Genomic DNA, 21,979 nt, shown 5'->3' on the forward strand with positions numbered 1-21,979 from the left:
TTTTAACACGGACTTCTAGACACATACATCAATCTGTAATAGTCTTGAAAATCTGGTTCATTGGCACCAAAAAATTATCTGTTACTATGTATTCATGGGAGGGAAATCCAAAAGGTATGCCTTTCAATAATTCTATATGGACTGGACTGGTCCATGGAAAGCAAAATGACATTTACTCCTGGGCCTGCTTTATTAAGATCATTTCTATGATATAAGGCTCAATTCTATAGATTAAAATTATAAAGATTAGAACATGAAAAGCTGCACTTCTTACAGTTCTCACTCTTATACTCAGATTCTAGTCTTTAGATCAGAATTCTTAGGTTTGGAAAAGTATTTTTTCACAAAGGGTCCATATTAAAAGGGTCCTGTATCATAATTTATCTGGTTTCTTCTTCCACAGTATAGATGTTTGGATTTTTTTGAACATGTCCTTGCCCAAAAACTCTAGTCATGAACAAGCTTATTAAAGTTTAAGTCTCAGAAGAACAAGGCCTGGGGTCTATCATTTTCCAAGAAAGACCAGTCAACTCTAAAATCCACTAGATGTTAAATACTAGTAGGACAAGTTAAACGACGCATAGCCCTTAACATTTATGAAACGAGCACCGAATTGACACAGTGGGACTCTATTCCTATCACTACGTATCCCCAAAAAAACTATCCACCCAAGCTAAATATGCAGAATCTTTTCTTGTCCAATTAATAGCAATATTTTGTGTCAGTTTCAAAAGCAAGAATCCTACCTTGAGAACTGTATGAAAGCCTGTGGTCACTATGAAATTCCGATGAAGCCATGATGAGGCTCAAAATCCAGGTCAACGTCTTCCACAAAATTTCCATAATTTAGAAAACTGGATGATTTTTTTGAGGGCTACCTATGTGCTAAAGAGTCAATACCATACCAAAATCGAAGCATAACAATTTTATTTCTTTAAAACTTCTTGTAAATTAGTTATTGGATGTTCCACTGTTTAAGAGGCACTTTTATCCAACATCCTGCACTTTCTTCTATATCTGGATTCATTTTCTCAATCCAAAATGAAAAAATAATGATGGTAAAAGTTTTCATAAGCAAAGCATTAGGCTGATTAGTTACTAAAGTATGGCCATTTTTTAACCTAGAAAAAAAAAAATTAAGTTAACTGAAAAATATCCAGAATGGAAAAATCCAAGTCCTATATAGTACTGAATCCTTGCCAAAAGACGTAACTACAAAATAATATAGTTAAATTAGACCATTGTTACTCTTTGTAGTCTAAATAAACATTCACAAGATTAGACACAGAATTAGAGACCTCAATGGTTATCAGCATAATGCCAGAGCTACTTAATAATCAAATAAGGAATCTAAAGAGAAATCATAATTCTTTTTTAAAAACTTTGAAGATAACAATGATGGGCAGTGAGTTAACTTCCTTTTGATAAAATAAAGTCAGCTGACTTCACTACCTCAGTTCATTATATGTAAGTGACAAACAATATGTGATCCCATTCCATAACATGCCTTTTAAACACACTCATATCCAGATATTGTGTTGCTTTATAAGGCACCTATCATTTTTTTTCTGACAAAGTAGATCTACAAATACAGTGACATTTAGCAGCCATCTGTGAACACTAAGACAGTATCAGAAACTAAACTTCTAAAAAGTTGAACTATATGTACCATAACCCTTGACTTTACTTGGAAGTCTTATGTGACTTACAAGGCAACTCATGAGTCAATTTCAACTCTCTGGAATGTAACTTAAAAGAAATTTTAAAAACTTCATTTCAAGTATTACAACAGATTTCAAGTCCTATCTCATGTACTTTACTTTCAACTAACAACCTCACTCAGAGTCTTCATTCACACTTGATACAGAATAGCATATTTGGCTGCCTGATTTCCCAGGATACAGCAGATCAGAAGAAGAAAATAACTAAGAGACTAAAAACTAGCCATAAACAGCAAAACTGTGACCCAAAAAAAGGATAAAAAACTAAAATGTAGTTTAAGAACCCCAAAGTAATATAGTTTGGGGTAGAGGCAAATGGGTCTTACATAGTTTAACAGTTCCTATTGTATGTATAACTGTGTTATATAGTTCAATATCTGACATTCATAATACTATGCCTGAGTCCAAAATAAGAAGATAAATGCTTTTAATAAGATACGTTACTGTTAATAAGTTAGGAAAGTACACAAAAGATATGAGAAAGATTTTCATTCCAAATCCCTAATATATAAAATTTTCACATACTAAATACTTAATATGTATTTGTTGGTTGAAAAAAATGGATGAGTAAAAGAATGAATAAATGAATAGTGGTTAAAATAAAATCACTTTAGGCATATAAAAAGTATTTGTAGTTACCTGTAAAATTAACTTATGTGAAACACTTCATTCCCTGCGGTGCTAGAAATATTGGTACATACAACATATAAAACAACAACAGCCATTTAAAATTCCTTACATCTGTCTCTACAAGTTATTAAACTGCTAAGCCTTGGAAAAGCTAATTCATTAATCAATAAGTATTGTCCTACTATGTTAAAAAGATGATGTTATAACAACATCAGAATACAGAAAAGGATTAAGGGAAACAGAAAAGATTAAGATTCAATCCTTGCCCTTGGGGAGCTCATAATCTAAACAACAAGGAAAAGTGTAAGGCAGACTGACAAATGCCATGACAAGGTTGTGCAAAGTTGTTGTGGGAGATCAGATGAGGGAGATAACTTCTGGGTCAGAGAAGAATTGATCAAGGAATGCTTATGGAAAAAGCAGCATTTCAGACAGATCCTGGAAGACGAATATAATTTTACCAATCAAATTGCTGAAGGTAATCATTACAAATAGAAGAAATGCATTCCACAAAGTCTAGATAACCAGAAAAAAAAAAAAAAAAGGGAAATAGTAAACAATATTAGTAATAATAGCAATAGCAAATTTTGTTCCTGTGGGAAAAAAAAAAATAACAGGTAATAACCAGAAAGGTAGTTTAAGATCAGACCAAAAATAAAAAACTTTAAATATATATTGCTTCTTTTAATCTCCAAAACAATCTTGTGAAGTAAATATACTCTGCCCCTGTGGTAGAATAGACTCTGATAAGCCCATAATAATAATAATGGCTTCCTCATATCCATTCCCTTGTTCCCCTCCTCTTAATTTGATTCTAACCAATAGAATATCTCAACTTTGAGGGGATATCACTTCATTATTACATACAAAAGATTCTGACTTCCATCCTGCCAGCCACATCTTTCCCTAATTGGTTTAGATGAAGCAAGCTGTCATTTGGTGAGGCCCACATTGAAGAAACTGAGAGCAGCCTCTGATATCACTAACAAGGAACTAAGGCCCTCAGTCCAACAGTATGCAAGAAACTAAATCCTATTCAGTAATAAGTGAGCTTAGAAACAGGTTCTTCCCCAGTCAAGCCTTCTGTAAAGACCCTAGTCCTTGGCAACACTTTGTAGCCTCGTGAGATACACTAAAGCTGAGGACACAACCCCTAGATTCCTGACCCAGAGAAACTGTGTGATAATAAATGTGTATTGTTTTAACTCACTAAGTTTGTGGTAATTTGTTACACAGCAATTGATTACTAATACAGCCACCAATTCACAAATAAACTGAAGCTCACTGGTCAGATAGGTATAAAACAGTAGAGCCCAGATTCACACAAGGCTGTCTGATTCTAAAGTCTAAATTCTTTGTATTACATCACACTTTCAGTTTAAGGCACTCAAATTTAAACAGTCAATAGCAGTTAATAACAACCAATGTCAAATAAGATTTTTTTTTTTTTTATTCGAGATGGAGTCTCACTCTTGTTGCCCAGGCTAGAGTGCAGTGGCACGATCTTGGCTCACTGCAACCTCCGCCTCCCAGGTTCAAGTGATTCTCCTGCCTCAGCCTCCTGAGTAGCTGGGATTATAGGTGCATGCCACCATGCCCAGCTGATTTTTTGTATTTTTTTTTTTTTTTTTTAGTAGAGGCGGGGATTCACCGTGTTAGCCAGGATGGTCTTGATCTCCTGACCTCCTGATCCGCCCGCCTTGGCCTCCCAAAGTGCTGGGATTACAGGCATGAGCCACTGCGCCCGGCCAAGATATTTATAAATGGTATTGTTTAGTTAATGTGAATAGTTTTTAACAACTTCACATACAGTCATTGTTTCTTCTCGAAATTACTTCTACACTAATTTAGGCAAGATACCAGGTACTATATATCCTTTCTCAGGTAAAAATTTTTAGAGAGATTAAGTTATACCATTATTCAATAACAGCAATAAAAAGAATTCCATTATCTTGGTTTCCAACCTACTTAAATACAGTTTCCATACTCTAAACCTTCCCATGTAATTTTAAAATTATAATTGTTGCCTCATGAACAACATTCATTCTCATTGTTTTAATTGTTTTAAATCACTGGAGTGTTCTGAGTAATAAAATCTGACATTAAATGAGTCCCTCATATAGTTTAGGTTATAATCTTCCTTTAAAGAACATATACTTAACACATTTGAGTTAATTTTCTAGCAATGGAGATAGATTTGATTAAATCATTCCTCCCTATTTTTCTGGGTTTTGAAACTACTGAGAAACTTACAATACAGTTGACTGGATTTAGGGAGTAACTATTTTTCCCTCTTGAGAAATGTCCTGCTCTTTTTGTAAATTGTTACAGTTTCATAACCTTCACTCTTACTTATTCTCCTGTAAATGCCCAAGTTAACTAAGCCAGTAGCATTGAGAAAAAAAAGTAATACCTATTTGGCCAGAAGTAGACTACCGTATGATTTAAAGATTTGCAGTAAAAAAGGCATTGGTGCATAGTTGAAAAAGCAGGAGCTTTGAAGTTAAACAAACCAGTTATAGTCTTGGTTCCAACACTAGTTACAATAACTGGCATGTGAGTTTCTTTTTCCTTTATCGCTCCCTTGCTCCCTCTTTTTTTTTTTTTTTTTTTGGCCTCCAGTGCTCAGTGAAGAAACTTAACATTAAGTAAATTAGTCTAGATAGAATTCAACTAGAATTGGCCAGGCATGGTGGCTCATATCTATAATCCCAGCACTTTGGGAGGCTGAGACAGGCAGATCACCCAAGGTCAGGAGTTTGAGACCAGCCTGGTCCACATTTCAAAACCTTGAATATACTAAAAATACAAAATTAGCCAGGCGTGGTGGTGCGTACCTGTAATCCCAGCTACTCAGGGTGCTGAGGCAAGAGAATCACCTGATCATGGGAGGTGGAGGCTGCAGTGAGCCAAGATTGCACCACTGCACTCCAGCCTGGGTGACAGAGTGAGGCTCGGTCTCAAAAACAAAAAACAACAACAAAAAAAAGAATTTAACTAAAATCAACACAACTAACAAATCTAATGACTCTTAGTCCCCTACAAAATAAAAGTGAATGAGTTAACCCACTTTCTGACACCTGGTGGGGAGGTTAATCTGGACACCATAAATATGTAGAGCCTGTGACTTTTCCAGATATAGTTTACAAAGTTCAAACTAACATTAAAATACTAAAGAGTTGTCCAAAAATTACAATGCATTCACCTTTTAAATTGTATAGCAGAAACATCATTATGTTGTGGAAAGCACAAAGGCTTTGAGTCCTGGCCTGACCCCCAGTTACTTAACCTCTCTGTATCTGCTTTCTCATCTATAAAACCATGATACTGATGTCTATCTCACAAAGACTTGTTAAGAGATTAGATTACATATGATGTAAAGTGTCTCTGTACTTCACTTTAAGCTAAATAATATTAGCCCTCCTTCATTATCTAACATCACTTTTCAAAGGCCTTCCTTCAAAAATAGTTTCATGTTCCTCTTTCCCTCATAAATGTGAAATAAGTTAGATATGATGATGGAGTCAATCAACTAGTTACATCGTCTTTTACAGCAAGGAATAAAGAACTTCGGTCTTGATAATGATACTTATAACTACTTTAAATTTGAAAACAGAACCAAAACATCCATTTCACTTTGATTTCACGTATGCTTTTTTCCCTAACACAAATGCACCAGGCAGTAAAGTGATCATTTACCTGCTTCCATGGATCAAAGCTACACTACCTAAGAAGAAAAAAGATCACACAACTTGCACTATAGTGATTTCCTCAGTAGTCTGCTCTGGTTGGAGGGTATTACTTGTCTTTTTTCCTCTATCATCTTTACTTCCCACTCAAGTGATCTGGGAGTAGCCAAGGTAATAATTTCCTCTTGTGAACTATTATTATGAAGCTAAAGAACATGTATAACGTTCTTCTCAACTTCTTTCATCCATCTTAACTCTGGTTATTTATTTAAGGCTGATTTGATCTCCATGGAAGAAACAACAATACCATGCTCGTTTCAGGTATTTAAATTTTATATATGAAAATTAACTTCTGTCATTTTCCATTTATTCTCTCAACAAATATTTATTATCACCTACTGTATGCTAAGGACACAATTAGGCTCTAAGTATAAAGGTTTCTAGGTCATTTATAAAATTTGTGAGGTTGGTTTCCAAGGAAAGGTGAAACTAAACACATAAATTACCCAAAACATATCTATCAAGAAAAGCAAACGAGCTAAAAGCAAAAACACAATCCATGATTTATAAAACTCAAGCCCTAAATTACATGTAGTCTCACACTTTTTTCCAGATAGCAAGTAAATACACATTATCTGTATTAGAAGTTTTTTCTCTTGAGGTTAGCTTGATAATCAACCATGTTTTTTGGCAGAAGCAAGAGAGCTATCCACCTCTTGCCCTCTTTTTCTCCCCACTACCCCCAACACATATTCCAAATATGTTGTTAACTAACTCTCAATATGGTAACTCCCTTCATTCACTCACTAAAGTCACAAACTTGATAAGATTTGGCATAAAGACCCATCCTAGTAACTACTAGTGGTTACTAAGGAAAGAAAGAGGAAGTGCTAAGAGTAGACCAGAGTAGGAATTAATCTTACAGGTATTGGAATCAGACATGAGGAATATTACAGTATTTTAAGTCTTGAGGCTGGAAGTTTTTCTTCTTGGGAATCACAAAAATATTAAGACCACTACACAGATTTCATTTGCAGCCATTTGTGGCAAATGTTGTGGCAAATGAATGAATTTGACTTGTTTGAAATCAACGTATTTGCCTCTAAATGCTATTCTTCAAAAATTCAAAACACTAATGATCACATTTAAGCACAAAATTAACATAAACTAGACTGCAGCTACCACTTTGCTGCAACACAAGAAAACAATTATCTCCAAAATTAATTTTCTTAATTTCTTTCAACTACACCAAGTTTTTGTTACATTTCTTTTCCTGTCATGAATTCTGAAAACTGTCATTCCCACATCTAAACATTTCAGTCTGATTAACAAAAACTAAAAAAGAAAGAAAAAAGAACAGAAAATTAGTCCACGACATCTGAACATAAAAAGAATATGTTGAAAATCACACTCAAGTGTCTTTTTTAAAGTTCCAAGCAATGGTTCAGTTTCCCTTTTTCTCTCTGCTCTGCACACCCTCACCTCCCCCCGTCCCCACCATTCCACTTCGCCCAGACAGAGGGTAACAGTCTGAGCTGCCCTGGTTGAGTTGATCCTAAAGTTAACATTCAGCAGCCCATTTCCAGACAGCAGCGCTAAATCTATTTGGATAAAACGCGTGTGACCCAGACAGTTGGCATCTGGCCCAAACGCGTTGCACCGGCAGCTCAAATAAAAACAAGAGTAAGAAACTCACTCTCTTGTTCCCTCTCAGTGCGCTTTCTCAATCTCTCGCTCACTTTTCCTCTAGTACAAGGAAAGAAAGCATCAAAGACAGGAATTGCAGCACATATTATCAGAAAGAGGCTTTCCAATACCCCATTCTCGCACTCTAGCTCTCCCTCCTCAATCCCTGAACTTTGGTCCCATACACCATATATACAGACATACCCCGATAAACAAGGCTCCGGAGGGTTATGAGTCTAGCACGTCCCAAGTGGCCAAAAGTAAATCAAAAACACACGCTTCCATCTCTTTGATTAGCCTATTAAGAGCTTAACATGTCCTAGACCATCGGGGCTACAGCTAGCACATTAATGCTACCCTCTGAGTCCAAGCATAAAATATGCACTTGTCTGAAGACTTACGACACTGACATGAAACTACAAAATGCAGAAGACTTTTCTTTAAGAAAACTGGAAATCAATTTAAAACACACATCATTATTACCTTCCGGATTACTATTTGGTGATCAGTTAAAAGATTACAATAATCATAATCAAGTCCACTTCACAAAACATGTATTGTATATTCATAAAATAAACGTATTTTTTGCATCATAAAATAATTGCAAGTCCCAGAATTCTACAACCCCCGACAAGTCTGGAGTTAAAAAGATATCTATTTGTAAAATGAGTTCAGTCAAGCTCACTCATTGCCATTTAAAAAAAAAAAGAAAAAGAAAAAAAAAACCCAAAACACACACACAGAAAAAAAGTTTTCTAAGCGTTATTTGGAAGACAAGCAAAGCACAAGTTGTTGGTTTAAAAAGGAAAAAAAAAAAAAAAAAAAAAAAAAAAAAAAAAAAAAGCTTCATTGAATATTGTTAAGTCTTCCTTACCGTTTTCATCTTCAAATTCTGATAAAAAGTAAGTTTCAGACAATAGAGATTGCACTGGACGACTCACGTACTCCCTCTCTTCTCTAACTTTTTTTAATTTTTTTTTTTTTAATTTTTTGCCCCCCTTTGCAAAGCCACACCAGCCAGTTATTCTGCAGCCAGAATAAAACCCTATGGTCTGGCTAACCCGGGCTTTAGAGAACTGACTTTCCGATTTGGCAGAATAAGAGATGCCTTCAATACATCTAGGCTATCACTCTGAGATGCTGCCTTTGCAAACCCCCTTTCTCTCCCTCCCCACCCCCCAAAAAAGGAAAGGAAAAGAAAGAAAAGACGGGAAAAAAGACTTATTGGGGGTGGAAGTGGTGCCCTGTCTTCCTGGAAAGCTTAGTGCCTTTGCTATGCAAATAACATGTGCAGAGCATCAAAAGGTATCAGGAGAAAAGAAGACAAGAGGAGCAGGAAGGGCAGCAAAGTTTTGTTGAAGTAGCCCTAGATCTCACTACCGGCCCCCAGCCAACTTGAATTGCAGCAGGAGAAAATTTTGGCAGCTTTTCCTCGGAGGCAGAGCACACTGACGTCAGTCTGCAGATGTGCCTGGGCTGCGTCGGGTGCGCATGTGTCCTGGGTCGTCACGTGGAGGGGGAGGGGAGGTAGAGGTACAATCAGGGTAACCAACTACCAGCCATTCAGAAGGGCTTAAACAATGTCAACTTTTCCACACTGTGAATGAGAGAAATTCTGGCCTCTCTAACCTCTCTCCTATCTCACTCCGCCTCTTTTCCTCCTCCTCCTCTAAACTCTTAGAAATTCTAGCCTGGTTTGCTATTAGTTGTTTCTTGGAAAAATGAAGGGGGAGGGAGAAGGATGAATGACTTTAGATGGACTAATGTCACTGTTAAGATCTCTGGTGTCATTCTCTGTGTAATTTTATTTTTGAACTCCACACAATCAAAATGTTAAAACTTGCACGTAAACAGTGCCTGTGAGGAAACTTAAAGCTTAGATTCGTGGAGCAGGCAGACATCAAGCCTCAGTAGCTACAAGTGTACAAAATGCCTGTGTTTTATACATACTTCAGCAAGTATGGTTAGCACCAAAAGGAAAAGTAAACTAAAGTAAACTAATACCAGCACATTTTCCATCTGATTATCGACTTCAGGTTATGTGGAGCTTTAAAAGAGAAAAAAAAAAAAAGTAGGGGAGGAGGGAGCGGGGGAAGAGAGAAGCTTGCATTATTTCCAGATGAGGGTGAGACTGGATGGTGTTTTAAAGTGCAACCGGGAAAAACCACAAGTGCAGTGTATTTTTTTAAAGTCAGTCCATTGAATGAAACTTCAATGATGCCCAAATGAAAATAAATCCGAAATAGGACCTCCCTCCCACCACCCCCCACCAAAAAAAGGGGGGGGGGGAACAGGAACCCTGCTGCGATCTCAAGATAAACAAACAAAACCTCAAAACTGGTTCTTCAAGCTTCCCAAGCCCACCCTCCCTCCCCCCTACACACCAGCTGCCAGTCCAGACTTTAAGGATAAAATACCGCTACAATGTAGCACTTTCACTTTCATTTGCTGAGAGAAACCTGCCACTGGGGAGAAAATGCCCAATGTTTTCCATGTCCTAAGCAAGCAAACAAAGTCTGGCACATACATCGGAAACAGGAAAAAATGTGAAAATAGCTCAGGACAAATGTTGTCTTTCAACGGTGTAATCTGCTGCATCATTTATCTGTCTCTACCATTGAGTGTAGAATAGGGAGCTGTTTAAGAGTTTCCGAGGTTGGGGGCAGGGGAAAATTGACGCCTTGAAATTCCAGTCCTTAGTTAATGCCAAGTCGATTTCCGATGGCCAGAACCAGAAAGGAGAACTGGACCAGGGGGAAGGGAGTAGGATGATCTTTCCGAACACCGGCTCTTAAATTTCAAGCTTCTGCTAACATTATTGCCCATTTGATTTTTTTTTTTTTCTTCCTACGCCGGAGGTAGTAGGTGTAATTCTTCTGGTGAATCTATGAATAGTTGGCTAAAAGGAGGCATGAATCAGACCGAGAACGTCCAAGAATACAGTTATTTCAATTCTTCTTCAAGGGTTGAAAGTGTCCGGAAAGCATCTGTCCACAGTCAATAGTCCTCATCCTGACGTTAATCAGTAGTATTTGGCTAAATGCCATTTAAAATGTAGAAATCTGTTCAATAGTTGGCCTTGAGTTTTAAATAAAGATGATTCATATGTATGTATGTATGTGTGTGTATTTGTATGTGTACATATGTGTGTACATATATGTGAAATACATGAGGTAGCAAAATATAGCAAGAATTGTAAACACCAAAAATAAGAAAAGTAGGCATCAAATGACTATTTAAATAGTTTTGAACCTTAACCTTCCTTAATTTTTCCAGTACTGGCAGTAAATAGGGACAGCCAGTACACACACAAAAAATAAAGGTATGAGCAATAAACATCTATGTAAGCTCTCTGAAAAGATTTTACCCTCAACTGAGATAAACTGCCCTACAAAGTAGCAGCTTGTAGAGGAGCTTACTTAGTGGGAGTGGACTTTGGCTAATTACTTATTCAAAGAGTGCCATCCTGTGTCTAAACAGAGTAATGAAACTTTTCCAGCAGATTCTGTCTCCAAGTGATTGGGTCAAGAATACTCTGAAAAACTGGTGAAAATTGATTAGGGTGGGAAATGGCGAATTGTCAATTTAACTTTATATATGTGTATATATATATGTGTTTGTGTAAATATTTTAACTGCATTGCAGAAAATTTCAAACATATATCAAAAAAAAAAAAAAAAAAACAGTATAATGGACACTCATGGCAGCCATCATCCAGTTTCAAGTGTTCAAGTGTGACCAACTTTGTTTCATCTATTATGTATTCCCATTAGTTGTTCCATCAACCCTACTGTATGAAGTCAACCTTGGATATCATTTCATTGCATCCATTAAGTATTTCCCTGTATTTCTAAAATAAAAGGACTAAAAAATAAATACACACCACTATTATTCTTAAAACATCAGTAACTCTTTTCTTAAAACATCAGTTACTCTTTCATGTCATCAAATATTGTACTCAGCTGTCCCAATTGCAAAAAGGGCTTTAAAAAATGCCTCTTTTATTAGAATCAAGATCCATACATTGCAATGGCTTGATCTCTTTTTAAATAAACTTTTAATTGAAGTAAAATATTCATGCAGAAAAATGCATAAATAATTATATAGTTTGATGACAAGTGTTCAGTCTAATGAATTTTCACAAGTGAACTGTCCCGTGTAACCGCCATTCTCTTAAGTCTCTTTTAAATTTTTATTTTATTATTTATTTACTTACTTAAATTGACTAATAAATATATATATATATTAGCTGAGACTACAGGCATGAACCACCATCCCCAGCTAAGTTTTTGTTGTTGTTGTTGTTGTTGTCGTTTTGAGACGGAGTCTCGCTCTGTCGCCCAGGCTGGAGTGCAGTGGCATGATCTCGGCTCACTGCAAGCTCTGCCTCCCAGGTTGACCCCGTTCTCCCGCCTCAGCCTCCAGAGTAGCTGGGACTACAGGCGCCCGCCACCACGCCCGGCTAATTTTTTGTATTTTTACTAGAGACAGGGTTTCACCATGTTAGCCAGGATGGTCTCAATCTCCTGACCTCGTGATCCGTCTGTCTGGGCCTCCCAAAGTGCTGGGATTACAGGTATATCTTACCATTTTAATACAAGATATTTAAATTAATAAGATATTTAAATACAAGATATTTAAATATAAATATCTTGTATTTAACACTTCTGTTACCATGGAAATGTATGTACTATACCCATCCATTTTTTTCTTCATAAACTAATCACTGAAAGAATTTTAGTTGCAATAAAAATTCTTGAAAATTATTATAGAGACCAATTTTTTTCTCTTTCAAAACTTTTCCCTCCAGCTTTTCTTTTCCTTCTTCGTTTAATTAAGAAATGAAGATTGGGCCGGGTGCGGTGGCTCACGCCTGTAATCCCAGCACTTTGGGAGGCCGAGGCGGGCGGATCATGAGGTCAGGAGATCCAGACCATGGTGAAACCCCATCTCTACTAAAAATACAAAAACTTAGCCGGGCGTGGTGGCAGGCGCCTGAAGTCCCAGCTACTCGGGAGGCTGAGGCAGGAGAATGGCGTGAACCCGGGAGGTGGAGCTTGCAGTGAGCCAAGATTGCGCCACTGCACTCCAGCCTGGGCGACAGAGCGAGACTCCCTCTCAAAAAAAAAAAAAAAAAGAAGAAAGAAATGAAGATTATGGGCAGAATAGAGTTGACAGGAAACTCCTTAGTCACATCTTAAAAAAAAAAAGCTAGCAGTCTTTAGAAAACTAATATACTTAAGTGAACCCCATTCAGAAAACCAGAGATGAAATAAATGGAAACTGGGGAGGGAAGAAATTTGTTTATATGTATATATTTCAAAAACCAAAAAACAGAAGCTATATTAGTCAGGTTTCTCTACAGGGACAGAACTAATAGGATAGATGTATATATGAAGGGGAGTTTATTAAGTATTGACTCACACGATCATAAGGTGAAGTTCCACAATAGGCCATCTGCGAGCTGAGAAGCAAGGACACCAGTCCAAGTCCCAAAACCTCAAAAATAGAGAAGCTGACAGTGTAGTCTTCAGTCTATGACCAAAGGCCCAAAGGCCCCTGGCAAACTACTGGTATAGGTCCAAGAGTCCAAAAGCTGAAGAACTTGGAGTCCGATGTTTGAGGGCGGGAAGCATCCAGCACAGGAGAAAGATGAGGCTGGAAGACTCAGTCAGTCTAGTACTTCCACGTTCTTTTGCCTGCTTTTATTCTAGCCATGCTGGCAGCTGATTAGATTGTGCCCACCCAGCTTGAGGGTGGGTCCTCCTCTCCCAGTCTGCTGACTCAAATGTTAATCTCCTTTGGCAACACCCTCACAGACACATCCAGGAACAATACTTTGCTTCCTTCAATTCAATCAAGTTGACACTCAACATTAACCATCAGAAGTCTACCTTTTGCCAACTTGAACTCATACACATCTCCTGAAATCATACATAATCTTCAAATAAAGACAATAATAATAAGGTCATAATTATGCCTAACATAATACAGCTATCTCTATCCTTCGTAAAACCGGAAGCACACTAATCCTTTAACTGCTATTACATAAAGTTGCCACTTAAATGCTGATATGAAGTCAATAAATTTTATGCCACACGATAAAGGAAAAAGGAAAATGAAGATATTTTCTTAGTACAACTGTATACATGTATAAACATGTTCTTAATAAAATAAGGAGGAAATACTCATGAGAATTATAGTCCTTGTTTCTACAACTGGTAACGGTGGTCATAGCTGGTACTGATGACAACCTTCTTCTACTACTCATTCTGTATTCCGTGTGCCTTCAGCAAGCACCTCAGCAGATCGTGGTTTTCTACCTGGTAGAGTAACCCAAACCTTCATTCTGGAAGGGTCTGGGTCATTTTTAGTCCTGCTTAGATTGGGTTGTTGTAGTTTCCCATTGACCTTAACCACAGGGCATGGTAATACTAAGAGAGGTCCTAAGGGATCTCCTGTATTCCACACATACTCTTCCTTACCTCCATTAGGTAAGGAAGAGTAGACTGATTTCAAGATGAGTAGTAGACTGATTTCATCTTGATAGTCTGGGTCAATCACCCCAGGCAACACTGTAACTCCCTTCTTAGCCTGTTGACTTAAAGGTAGGAGGAGCCCAAAGTGTCTGGTTGGTAATATTAACTTCCAGTTTAATGGAATCATTGTTGTGTCTTCTGGTGGCAGCACCCTCCACTCTGGATCTAAGACCTTTAGGCCAGCAAAATGTAATGTCGCGGGAATAGGAAGCAAAAATTTTTCTAATGGGCCCCTAGGGGTGATGGTGAGTGGTGCCACTTCCACTTCCTTGATTCCTGCACCCGTGAATCCTGGCTATGGGAGAAACTGTACCTTATATTGGACACTGATTCAGAGCATACACAGCCTTCTGGAGAACTCTGCACCAGCCCTGCAAAGTACTGTCACCTAGTTGGTGTTGTAATTGTGACTTCAAAAGGCCATTCCACTGTTCTATCAATTCAGCTGCTTCAAAATGATAAGGAGAAGGCCAGTGAATTCCAAGAGCATGAACATACTGCCGCACTTTAGCTGTAAAGTATGTGCCTTGGTCAGAGGCAATGCTATACAGAATACCATGATGGTGGACAAGGCATTCCATGCAGGATAGGCAAACCCATATCTGGAGTAAGTGTCTATTCTGGTAAGGACAAACTGCTGCCCTTTCCATGATGGAAGAGGTCTAATATAATCAACCTGCCACCAAGTAGCTGGCTGATCACCCCAAGGAATGGTGCCATATCAAGGGCTCAGTGTTGGTCTCTGCTGCTGGCAAATCAGGCACTCAGCAGTGGACATAGCCAGGTCAGCCTTGGTGAGTGGAAGTCCATGTTCCCAAGCCCATGCGTAACCTCCATCCCTGCCACCATGGGCACTTTGTTCATGGGCCCATTGGGTGATGACAGGGGTGGCTGGGGAAAGGGGCTGAGTGATGCCCAGAGAATAAGTCATCCTATCCACTTATTAAAATCCTCCTTTGCTGAGGTCACCTTTGATGAGCACTCACAAGAGATACAAATATAGTTTTTGACCACTCAGAGAGGTCCATCCACATACGTCTTCCCCAAATTTCTTCATCACTAATTTTCCAATCATGCTTCTTCCAAGTCCCTGACCATCCAGCCAAACCATTTGCTACAGCCCATGAATCAGTATATAATCACACATCTGGCCATTTCTCATTCCATGCAAACTGCACAACCTGGTGCACTGCTCGAAGTTCTGCCCACTGGGAAAATTTCCCTTCACCACTGTCTGTCAGTGATGTTCTAGAAAGCAGCTGTAGTGCTGCAGCTGTCCACTTTTGGGTGGTGCTTGCATATCGTGCAGAACCATCTGTAAACCAGACTGTTGTCTTCTCTTCCTCTTTCAACTGTTCAAAGAGAGCTCCCCATGAGGCCATTGGTGCAGGCTGGGGGAAAGAGAGCTAGATGGCAAGAGCAGGGACCATTGGCATTTGAGCCACTTTCTCACATAACTTACTTGTGCCCTCAGGACCTGCTCAAGCCTGATCACATATATACACTTCCATTTGATGATGGAATGCTGCTGTGCATGCCCCTACTTTATGGTTAGATGGATCAGAAAGCACGAGTTTATGACAGTTTAGGTTGCGTGGTGACTTGATGACGCACAGTCAAACATTTAGTTTCTACCAGCCAAGAACTGTCTCTCAAAAGGAGAGTACTTATCTGCAGAAGATGACAGGTCCTTGCTCCAAAATCCTAGAGGCCTCTGCTGTGATTCACCTATGGGGGCCTGCTAAAGGCTCCAAATAGCATCCCTATCTGCCACTGACATCTCAAGCACCATTGGATCTGCTAGGTCATATGGCCCAAGTGGCAGAGCAGCTTTCACAACAGCCTAGACCTGTTGCAGAGCCTTCTCCTGTTCTGGACCCTACTCAAAACTGGCAGCCTTTTGAGTCACTCGATAAATGGGCTGGAGTAATACACCAAAATGAGGAATGTGTTGCCTCCAAAATCCAAATAGACCCACTAGGTGTTGTCCCTCTTTCTTGGTTGTAGGATGGGGCAAATGCAGCAACTTATCCTTCACCTTAGAAGGAATATCTCGAGAGGCCCCACACCACTGGACCACTAGAAATTTTACTGAGGCAGAAGATCCCTGAATTTTAGTTAGATTTATTTCCCATCCCCTGGCATGCAAATGTATCTCCAATAAGTCCAGTGTGTTGGCTACTTCTTGCTCACTAGATCCAGTCACATACTGTCATCAATGTAATGAACCGGTGTGATGTCCTGAGAAGGGAAAAGTGATCAAGATCTCTGCAAACAAGATTACGACACAAAGCCGGAGAGCTGATATACCCCTGAGGTACGACAGTGAAGGTATATTGCTGGTCTTGCCAGCTGAAGGCAAATTGCTTCTGATGGGTCTTACAAACAGGAATGGAGGAAAAGCCACTTGCCAAATCAATGGCTGCACACTAGGTACCAGGAGATGTATTAATTTGTTGAAGCAATGAAACCACCTCTGGCACAGCAGCTGCAATTGTAGTCACGACTTGGTTAAGCTTATGATAATACACTGTCATTCTCCAAGATTCATCTCTCTTCTGTATAGGTCAAATAGGAGAGCTGAATGGAGATGTGGTGGGAATCACCACCCCTGCATCTTTCTAGTCCTTGATGGTGGCACTAATCTCTGCACTCCCTTCAGGGATGTGATACTCGTTTTTGTTGCTGTTTTTGTTTGTTTTTACAATATTGTTTTTGATGTACTATTTTTCTAGGTAGAGGCAGCTCTAATGGCTTCCATTTGGCCTTTCCCACCATAATAGCCTTCATCCTACCGGTCAGGGAGCCAATGTGGGGATTCTGCCAGCTGCTAAGTATGTCTATGCCAATTATGCATTCTGACAGTGGGGAAATGACCATAGGATGAGTACAGGGACCCACTGCACTCCTGGGGACTTGAGCTAAAACTCCATTAAGTACCTGACCTCCATAAGCCCCTACTTTAACTGGAGGACCACAATGATGTTTTGGGTCCCCTGGAATCAATGTCAGCTCAGAGCCAGTATCCAGTAAGTCCCTGAAAAGTCTGATCATTCCCCTTTCCCCAGTGCAGTTACTCTGGTAAAAGGCCAGAGGTCTCCTTGGGGAAAGATGGGAGAAAGATTAACAGCATAAATTGTCGGTAGTGTAGTGGGGTCCTTCCTCAGGGGACCCAGGTTTCCCATCATTCATTCCCTCCAGCTTTTCTTTCTTCATTTAATTAAGAAATGAAGATTATGGGCAGAACAGAGTTGACAGCAAACTCCCTAGTCACACCCTCTCAAAAAAGTTAGAGGAGTCTTTAGAAAACTAATAAATTTAAGTGAACCCTGTTCAGGAAACCAAAGATGGAATAAATGGAAATTGGGGAGAGGAAGAAATTTGTTTATATATAGGTATATATTTCAGAAACTGAAAACTAGAAGCAAAGGCAGAAGAATTTGACAGCCAAAGAACAAGGATTGAGGAATTTATAGAGGTAAGAACAAACCCTTAAAAATTTTAATACATTAACCTATAAATTAAACTTAAATGTTTAAGTTGAAAACCAAGTCATTTCTTAAAATTAGATTGCTTGTGTTTTCAGAAAAATGACATGAAGAATTCTGATTGTATACTTGCTGGGAATTAATTGCTGCATTGAAGCAGGTGACTCTCTCTAAAGATGATGAATTATTAATTCAACTTCTGAGATATTAAAACTAGATGTAACACATTAAAACCAAACTCTCATGGTGACTCATACCTGAAATCTCTTGCTTTGGGAAGCTGAAATGGGAATTCCTGGCTTGAGGCCAGGAATTTGAGACGAGAGTGGGCAACATAGCAAGACACTGACTCCACAAAAAAATTTTTTTTAAATTAGCTGGGTATAGTGGTGCACACCTGTAGTCCTAGCTACTTGAGAGGTTGAGATAAGAGGATTGCTTGAGCCCAGGAGTTTGAGGTTACAATAGTTATGATGCTGCCACTATACTCTAGCCTAGGTGACAGCAAGAACTTGTTTCTAAAAAAAAAAAAAATTTTAAAACCAAATTCCATATACTTTCTTTTTTTTTGAGACAGAGTCGCACTCTGTCGCCCAGGGTGTGATCTCAACTCACTGCAATCTCTGCCTCCCAGGTTCAAGCAATTCTTGGGCGTCAGCCTCCCAAGTAACTGGGATTACAGGCTCATGCCACCATGCCCGGCTAATTTTTGTATTTCTAGTAGAGATGGGGTTTTACCATGTTGGCCAGTTTGGTCTCATACTCCTGACCTCAGGTGATCCACCTCCCTCTGCCTCCCAAAGTGCTAGGATTACAGGCGTGAGCCACCACACCTGGCCAAATTGCATATACTTTCAATATGATACATTTCACTCCTTCAATACGATGGGATTTGAATCTCATATAGTAAAAATAAATATTTTCTAATTATCGTAGAATTTCTTAAGTGCAAAGACTCAAAGCATAAAGGAAAAGACTGATGAGCTTTACTTTATTAAATGAAAATTAAAAGATCATTAAAAAGTGAAAAATATAAACCAGAGATTGGGAGGATTTGCAATACATATAATTGAAACAGAATAAATATCTCTCATTAAATAACTCTCACAAATCTATGAGAGACAGACCAAAAAAACTGGAAAATGCCTTAAATAGGCAAGTCACGGGAGAAAACAAGCTAAGACCAATAAATAAATAACGAAGTGTTCAACCTCACTAGCAATCATAACTATGTGGTATGCAATGGAATACTCTACAATGAAGTTACTCTTCAGCCATAAAAAAGAATGAGATCCTATCACTGGCACCAACATAAATGGAACAGGAGGTCATTATGTCAAGTGAAATAAGCCAGGCACAGAAAGACAAACTTCAAACATTCTCACTTATTTGTGGAAGGTAAAAATTAAAACAATTGAACTCATGGAGACAGAGAGTAGAAATATGGTTATCAGAGGCTGGGAAGGATAGTGGGGGGCAGGGCGTTGAAGAGAAGTGGGGATGGTTAATGGGTACAAAATAATAAAGAAATGCATGGCTGGGCATAGTGGCTGTAATCTCAGCACTTGGGGAGCCCAAGGTAGAGGACTGCTTAAGCCCAGGAGTTCAAGACCAGCCTGGGCAACATATGGGGACCCTGTGTCTACAAAAAATAATTTAAAATAAAAATTTTTAAAAAGAATGCATAAGACCTAGTATTTGCTAGTTCAACAGGGTGACTACAGTCAAATACAATTTAATGGTACATTTTAAAATAACTAAAAAAGTATAATTAGATTGTTTGTGAAACAAAAGAGAAATGCTGGAAGTGATGGATATCACATTTACCCTGATGTGATTATTACACATTGCATGCCGGTATCAGAATGTCTCATGTGCCCTATAAATATATACACCTACTATGTGCCCATAAAAATAAAAAATAAAAAATTAATTAAAAAATAAAAACAGAATGAAAGATATAGAAAATAAACATTTTTTTTTCAGTTTTGAGGAGGCAAGCTAGTTAGAAAAAAAAGACTTAATTCCTCACCTTATGTCATTTGCCAAAAATCCTTCTAAATATACATAAAATGAGCAAACAGATGAAAATTAATTATTGATATGAGGGCTAGAACCTGGGGATCCAATCTCAAAATTAGTCATATTCCTGAAAATGGATTCAGAACAACTGTACAAAAACAGACAAATACATATCAGAAGAAAACTTTCCTGAATTTAAGAATGACTTAAATTGGAAGATTAAAAGTCTCATTCTTTTCCAGGTAAAATCAATGTAAAGAAACCAAAACCTAGACATATTCTGGCAAAATGTTTAAATGTTTAAAAGAAAATAAAAGCTAAAAAATTAAGTTTGTTGAAAAAAAAGAGAGAGACATGAGACCATCATTCAAGAGTAAAAAGTAGATTTATCATAAAAAAGACATATGCTTTTTACCACAGAACAGAAAGACATTCTATGATATGTAAAGGCTTAACATCCTTCCTTCTTTCCTTCCTTCCTTCATGTATTATTTTATTCAGGAAATATTTATTGAGTACTGACTATAAGTTATGTTTTTGAAAATAATTACCAAAGGCATATATCAGTAGTCTAAGTGATACACAAAATAACAACTCAAAAATGGGAGAAACTGACATATAAAAGGACCAGCAATAAGAAAAAATCAATTTAACAGAGTTAAGATTAAATCACAGTTACAAAAATAATTACAAAAGGATGGGTGCAGTGGCTTACACCTGTAATCCCAGCACTTTGGGAGGCTGAGGTGGGTGAATCACTTGAGGCCAGGAATTCAACACCAGCCTGGCCAACATGGTAAAACTCCATCTCTACTAAAATTGTAAAACTTAGCTTGGCATGGTAGTAGATGTCTGTAATCCCAGCTACCTCGGGAGGATGAGACAGGAGAATCACTTGAACTTGGGAGGTGGAGGTTACAATGAGCCAAGATAACGCCACTGGCACTCCAGCCTGGGAGACAGAGTGAGACTCTGTCTCAAAATAATAATAATAATAATAATAATTCCAAAAGTATATGCAAAATAAAATTGGAAGATTAAAAATTAAAGCTTGGGCAATGATTTCTTAGGAAAATGCTGCCACCCAAACCAGGGGTGACAATATGAATTTCAAATAAAGTAGAGTAAAAACAAAAACTGCTACAAAGGACCAGGAGAATCATAGTCGTTTACAATGATCAACAATCCCAAACTGTTATGTACTAAATAACACAGCATCAAAATACTTGAGATAGAAACTCTTAGAAACTCCACGGAGAAATTGATAGACATGCAACCATAGTAAGCTTCTTGATAAACCAGGTACACTTTTAAAATAATGTGATAAATTTCAGGATTAAATAATTGCATTACAAATGAAGCCATTAAAAAATCTAGGGTAGCCTGGTTCAGTAGGGTGTCCCTGTAGTCCTAGCTTCTTGGGAGGCCAAGGCAGAAGGATCACTTGTGGCCAGGAGTTTGAGGCTGTAGTGTGCTATGATCATGCCTGCGAATAGCTACTGCACTCCAGCCTGAGCAACATAGTGAGGCCCTGTCTGTAAAAACAAGGGAGGCGAGGGGAGAAAATATAGGTGAAGAATTAACTATCTGGGAATAGGTAAACCTAAAACAATGGAAGAGACAACAAAGGGAATGACAGATCCACCTATATTGTTTGAATATAAGTAAATAAAAAGAATAAACAAAATTAAAAGGTTAATGGCATACTGGAAAAAACTACAACAAATAGGATAGACAAAAAACTAAACATATAAAGTTTCCTTATAAAAAAAAAATCAAAAGCTGTAGCTCCATGCTAGTGCTGTCCAGTTGAACTTTCCAGAACATTCAGAAATGTTCTGAATCTGCACTGTCTAATATGGTAGCCACTGCTCACAAGAGCACTTGAAATGTAGCCAGTGCCAGTGTTGAAATGATAATAGTTGGGGTGTATTTAGTTAAATAAATTTTATTATTAAGATTGCTATTACTAAAATAATTTTATCATTAAAATTTATTTCACCTGTTTCTTTTTACTTGTTTAACGAGGCCATAAGAAAATTTATTATAAAATTACATACATAGTTCGCATTAGGTGCCTATTCAGTATTGTTCTAGAATAATGATCAAGGAAACAAAGAGAAAATTCACAAAATAAGAAACACAAACAGCCAGTAATCTATAAAAAAAAGTTCCATTTCACTTATAATCCTAGAAATATAAAT

At 38.0% G+C, this 21,979-nt stretch overlaps 2 protein-coding genes across 7 annotated transcripts in view; both read right to left on the reverse strand.

The window, feature by feature from the left end:
* The window catches only part of ADAMTS6 (ADAM metallopeptidase with thrombospondin type 1 motif 6), a 333,350-nt gene extending 323,394 nt beyond the window's left edge, over positions 1 to 9,956 (reverse strand). For 4 of the 6 annotated variants that reach the window (XR_004183963.1, XR_004183962.1, XM_031666735.1 and 1 more), the window contains exon 1: positions 747 to 882. Coding sequence is in view for 4 of the 6 variants with exons in the window: in XM_031666735.1 (XP_031522595.1) it covers positions 747 to 843 (97 nt within the window). In the remaining 2 variants the exon portion in view is untranslated. Of the gene's footprint in view, positions 1 to 746; positions 1,122 to 8,600 lie in introns of those variants that run through there. The other 2 variants (XM_017959582.3, XM_021940153.2) reach the window with 2 other exon arrangements.
* CENPK (centromere protein K) overlaps positions 911 to 21,979 on the reverse strand; it is a 97,499-nt gene continuing 76,430 nt past the window's right edge. The window contains exon 12 of the transcript XR_002522926.2: positions 911 to 1,121. The gene's annotated coding sequence lies outside the window, so the exon portion shown is untranslated. The remainder of the gene's footprint in view (positions 1,122 to 21,979) is intronic.

Source organism: Papio anubis, chromosome 5 (assembly GCF_008728515.1).
Source record: "Papio anubis isolate 15944 chromosome 5, Panubis1.0, whole genome shotgun sequence".
NCBI lineage: Eukaryota > Metazoa > Chordata > Mammalia > Primates > Cercopithecidae > Papio > Papio anubis.